This window comes from Glossina fuscipes, unplaced genomic scaffold (assembly GCF_014805625.2).
Source record: "Glossina fuscipes isolate IAEA_lab_2018 unplaced genomic scaffold, Yale_Gfus_2 60, whole genome shotgun sequence".
Taxonomy (NCBI): Eukaryota; Metazoa; Arthropoda; class Insecta; order Diptera; family Glossinidae; genus Glossina; species Glossina fuscipes.
In genome coordinates, this window is record NW_023998432.1 from 2,248,269 (window position 1) to 2,254,480 (window position 6,212).

Genomic DNA, 6,212 nt, shown 5'->3' on the forward strand with positions numbered 1-6,212 from the left:
GCGACATTTTCTAGTTTGGCCGCACCAGAGTGTCAAAGTTGGGTGTTTTTCATATGCAGTTTTCGCTAACTTGCCAAATTTCAAATACCGTTAGAAATAGTTTCCATAAGCAGAATTTGAATTTTTTTAGTTTGTTTGAAAGGTAGTTTTATATGAATTCATGAAATGTCCACAAAAATATTTTTTTTTTTTAATATGGACGGATTAGGCTTTCAAACCAACTATATCTCAATTGTAAGTATTTAACATGAGCTCTGTTAAGTCGTTAACAGAGGTATGTTAACAGAAATGGTAGGTGTCGTTACTAGTTAAATTCGAATTTATGTTCACACCCTTAACATGAAAAGCAAAGGCCCTAATATCAAACCTTGCGGTACCCCGGCATATACTCGACAGGTAGTCGAATAAACACCACTGATGTCAACGAATTCAGATCTTCCCATTAAGTAGGAATACACCAGTTAACACGTCGATTTAGAAGAACCAAACTGCGCAACTAACTTTGTAACAAGTCCCCGGTGATTGAAATTGTTGAATGCCTTCGATAGACCCAAAGCTACCAGCGACGTCATGCGAGAGCATTCACACTACTCCTAATAATATCCATTGAGCTTATTAATAGACTCGTGGCGCTATACTCCCGACGAAACGAATACTGGGACGGTGAAATAAGCCTCAGTACAGCAGAAATAATCTGGGCCTTGAGAATATATTTTACAATGTTGAACTTAGATTTAATTTTGTGAAGTACTACATTTAGCTTATGACATGATACATGAGAGAATGAGAAAGGTGCGCGGAAATTCAGATTTCTCTAAGGTTCACTGTCAACTGGCAAGTCACAATACGATACACTTGCAAAATGATCATTCACCACCTCCCCGCGGAATCTAAAGATTCCCCTTAATGTACCCCGCCCAACTTAATACTCACCATAAATTAGAGGAGTGCATGCCCACAAACACGTTGATAAAATATTTTCTTCTTTCCTTCCGAATAGTTTTCTTGGGTTTATTCCGATAACGGCAGTAAGCTTGTCAATTATCTACAGATCCAGTAGACTGACAAGTCGAGTATGCATAATTTCTAATGAGCATTGCCTGTTTGAGATAACTATACGTTATCCACTTATCAGTTTCCCAGGGGATTACTTTTTTGACAATAGGAACAAAAGAATATAACGATTTCAAAAGCGAATACAAAAGCTCGGACTGCATATCAACGCTCGTGATATTCAGAAAAGTGGTTGAATCAAACCCAGATACACATGCAGAGAGCCCACCCCAATTAATATGTTTAAAATTCCTGCATTCTATCAACAACGAGCCGTACCTACATTTGACCATTAAAGCTGGCATAGATCAATGCATGATAAGACATGAAAGAGCATTGCACTTCATTAGAATAGTTAAGCAGAGCATTATCATTAAGCAGGCAAAAGTCAAGTAGTGACGTAGTTTGGTGCACTTAGTCTCAGTGCCTAGGTCTTATATTGTTCGACATAGTAAGCTTATACCTCTAGCAAAGAGATCAAATAACATTAGCTTTAGTTACACCGAAGAGGTTGCCAATAAAATCACCAACAATAATAACTGTCGCGTATTTCGTTAATAGCTGCAAATGACTTTTCAAAGGCCCTAATGTTCCCACTCGGCAAATAGACTACTGCAGAAAAAATGTTCACTGCTCCAACGTCCAATTCAATGAACAGCGACTCGCACTCACCGTGCTCAAAGCCCTCAAAAATTATCTTGAAACTAATACCATTCGCTCTATAGATACTCACACCTTCCCGTCGATCTAATAATTTCTAATAAGATTGTAGCCAGGAATATGCAAGACAAGAGACATGGGGTTTTAACCACGTGCCCGAGATAGCAATGAGGTTAAATTTGTCCATAATCGCAGCCTTGAATTCACCAAATTTCGTGGAGCGTAAAGAAGGCTTAATACACCGGTATTTTATATCCATTATCATTATTTGTTCAGAAAGTGTACTACCCGATTCAAAGATATATGAGCTACCACACGCAACGGGACCCACATTATGGTTAGTCAACTGATTCACAATTAAATCTAAGTAAAAAGACAGGGACCCAACTGCAAAATATAAAGATAACTACTTTAAAAAAGAGTTCAATTGCAATAATATTAAACTAAAAATACATTATACAACACTACGTTACCAGCGCAAACCATATCGATTATCCTAAAATACACCACTAAGTCACATAGGAACTAGTTCTACACAGCGTCGCTGCAGAATCCCTTGTGTAAATTTAGCGTCATCTACACAGTTCACAGCATAAAGTGGATGAATTTTAAGGTTCTTAAAGTACTTGCCCATCAATATGTCTCGCATCCCAAATGAATTCAGTTTAACCATTATAGTTTTGTTATTCTCCGTATAGCCAGCAAAATTGATATTATGCAGTGCAATAGGCGCTGAGTAGTGCTCTGCTGTCTCTATCACTGTTCCTGGTATGTCATTAGTGCCTTCAGGCAAACCCTTAATGTTAAACTTCGATCTGTTTACAATTCTATATAATATCTTAATTTCCGCATTCATTGCCCCCAATCTTATGTCCGTAACATCGTTAATTTGATCAACCTTTAGTTCACAGGATTCTACCGTAACTGTCATCCTCTCAGTACTCAGTTTCAGTTCCGATTTGAGAGCAATTAAGGCATCATTCAATGACTCCATCGATAACTGTAATTTCACAGTTAATCCATCCATCATGGATTTAAAGTAAATGGCATCAAGGGAGGTCGCAGGGTTCTGTGCCATCAGACTAGAGGTATGCTTCTTGTAATTCGCCATTCTTTCTCTACAGTCTGCGCAAATGTAGCAAAAAGCAGAAAGTGGGCCATCATCATCGACCATGGCATGTAGCCATGTTATATACATTCCGCAATCCACAGACCCATGGCTAGTAATCAAGTTATTGCACGTTGAATACATGCTATCCTTCTTACGAAGGGCCATTCTTACAAGCAATAAAGAAATAGCTCAATGCATACACTCTCCAAATTCGTCACAAATTGAGAAATTGATAAACCACTGCAGATGCGCCACCAAGCACATTACACAAGGAAAGAAAGAAAAAGCAGTTTAGGAGATCACTTCAATCCAGTAACTCAGCAAAAGGCAATAAAATAAAGACAGTTTAATAACAGCATAAGACACCATTATTTTCCAACAGAATGGCAGTACGGTTACCCGGTTATAAGACATTATAGAGCAATTAAATATACATAGGCTGATTAGTTATTTATTATTTTTTCATTAAATCTACCAAAAATATGTGTTAACCGCGAGAAAAGCGAAGAGAGGATGAAAAACTATTTGTCATCAGCGTAACATTCTGCTTAACATCTTTTTTTAAAGAAAAGTCCCGATTGCAATGAAAGTCAACTTGAATAAATAGACCGTTTCATAGGCTCAAGGCAAGACTTCCACTTGCTCTTAATAATCTTTTTCCGAGAAAACCGTCACTTATATCATTTTTTTCCCGAACGCTTCAAGTAAATTATATTATATTCAATACAATATTTATTATAGATTAAAAATAGAATTCACGCTGTGCTATTTTCATTTCTTCGTCATTGATGGCATAGTATAAAAATGTTGTCCTGTCAAATATTAATTAATTTACATAAAGACATGTTTTTTTTTTTACAATATTTTGTAAAAAAATTCTGAAAAAGTTCTGTTTTTGCTAGTTAGATTTAAGAATAACTTAATATCCTTAGAAAATACTTTATGTATATATATACACATAGAGGAAGTAGTCTAGTGGTAATAAAAATCTCATATTTCTAAATTAGCAGCTTATGTGGCAATATATATTCCTAATGATGCATATATTCATATACACAAAATATAATTCAAACACAATACTTCAAATTCGTAAGATAAAACACGGATGTAAGAAACCTATTGAAGAATCCCAATGACTTTAAGTGCATAAGTTACAGTTTTTTTTAATGACTTCTTCTCTTACAAAAACAAAACTAACGTATATATATTAAAACAACGTATATACATTAAAATCATATGCATGCTAAGTTATTATGTGGTTGCGTTAATCTTGATAGGTGACTTCTACATCTAAAATAAGAGTTTTCAATTTGGTATTATTGAGATATTCAGTGCAGACGCTAACCATGGAACGCTTAATGTTGCATTTTCGACATTTATTAGTTTCGTTGTTTGATTTGAAGAAATCTGCTGCCGAAGTCCATCGAACACTTACAGAAGCTTATGGTAATTCTGCTCCATCATTGTTTGGTTTTCGCTTCGACAATTGAAACGTGGTGATTTTGATGTCAATTAAAAATGGGTCGATGATTAGATTGCTGTCAAACCAATAACGTTCTTCGAAAACAGTATCGCCACGTTGCCAGGAAGATGGGAAGAAGTTCAAGTCAAAAAACTATCAAAATTAACCACCTAACCTATATACCAACCACCTAATATATATATGTCATTTCGCGAACATATTGACTGTTGTGATACGCTTAAGAAATTGTTTTTATAAAAATGTTTTTATTTAATATTTATTTGCAGTTTGTTCAAGATTGGCATCACTGTATGGACTTTGATGATTGTAAAAATGTAAGTACTTGCTTTTAAATAATTTGAAAAAATTTCAAAAAAAACCTTAATCAAATAGTTTAAAATATTGATGATTGTTTTGTGTTACCATCGCTGTTACCCGATTTCCTCATTAAAATAACCATATAATAGTAGCTCCACCATCGTCATTATTTTTTGCTTCAGCAACCAAGATTTCTCTCATTTCCCTAGTAATAATAAAGTGGTCTTTAGTATATCTTTTTATTGTGCAGCTTGCTAAAGATACAATACAGATTATGTAAGGTGTATATTCTTCTCCCTCCATAATCACTACCCCAACGACCATCATCACCATCACTATCACACCAACAGCATTTAAGCATTAGCATGTGGCACGTTCTCCTTTTGTAAAACACGTTCACATCCTAAATCAAACATATTTCTTTCATTTTTCTCTTGTTTCATCATCATTAAGTAATTATTTGACACTTTTCATGAAAACAGTACAAATTCTTAATTTAAGTCTTCTTTGTTTTTTTTTTCTTTTCTTTACGACTTTAATCAAAGAGCAGAAGAAGTTGGAAGAAAAAAAGACAATAATTGTAATAATTGTTTTTGTTCGTTATATATGTTCGAATGTGCTCTCGTCCAAAACATATAAGGCAGTTGTACATTGGATTAGAAAAAAATTTTTAACCGTAGATAAAACTTTCTTTAAAACATGCTTATATGGCAATCAATTTTGCATTCAATTACATTTTATGCATCGGTACTTTACGGATATCATTTACGAGTGACAAATTTTGCAAAGAAAATATTATCAATGGTACAGAAACTTTCATCTATTTTTACAACCTTATCTTATAGATCTTATAATATGAGGCCTTTAAAGATGCATTTTTTATCAACTAAGAATTTGTTATTAGCAATCGTTTGATTTATCTCGACCTAACTGTAGTTTCTGCTACTCCCTGCCCCACACCTATTATATCTCGCAAACACCAGTTTTAGGGTTGCGTGCAGGATTACATAAAATATGTTAAGCATAATTTCAATAACTGTATGTACATAAATACATCTATATCTATAAATATACACATAACTATATCTATAAATACGAATACATATCTATATATGTAACTACATATACACAGATATATGTATGTGCATATGCGTGTCGAGCATCTACAGATTGTAAATAACATTAAATTTGATAGCATGGCGTATTTAACACAAAGTGACCAAATTATATTAACAACAATAATAACTAAAGAAAAAGAAGAAAAACAAATATATGTGCATACATACATACATATGCCATTTACCGGTTCACACGTATTATGCTGGTAATGAATTTTTATGTGTAAGAATGTACGCGCGTATGTCATTTAAGTTTTCTGTACATAAACCAACTCTCTTTGATCGCCCAAGCTGAATTAATGATGATGATGTTATTTCTCGTTTATTTGATGGGGCATTTTCTGTGATTACACTGGCTGTTGCAGACATTCACACCAGAGCCAGTCGTTATCTGTTATCAATTTCATCATCTCGTACTCGTATATGAAGATTTCCATGCACATACACACACACACACACACACACACACACACACACACACACACACACA

General features: G+C 34.4%; 1 protein-coding gene across 3 annotated transcripts in view; it reads left to right on the forward strand.

Moving 5' to 3' along the window:
- Positions 1-6,212, forward strand: part of LOC119637706 (cell wall integrity and stress response component 3-like) — a 92,796-nt gene that overhangs the window by 47,357 nt on the left and 39,227 nt on the right. For all 3 annotated transcript variants that reach the window (XM_038033904.1, XM_038033905.1, XM_038033907.1), the window contains one exon: positions 4,574-4,621. In XM_038033904.1, coding sequence (XP_037889832.1) covers positions 4,574-4,621 — 48 coding nt within the window. Of the gene's footprint in view, positions 1-4,573; positions 4,622-6,212 lie in introns of those variants that run through there.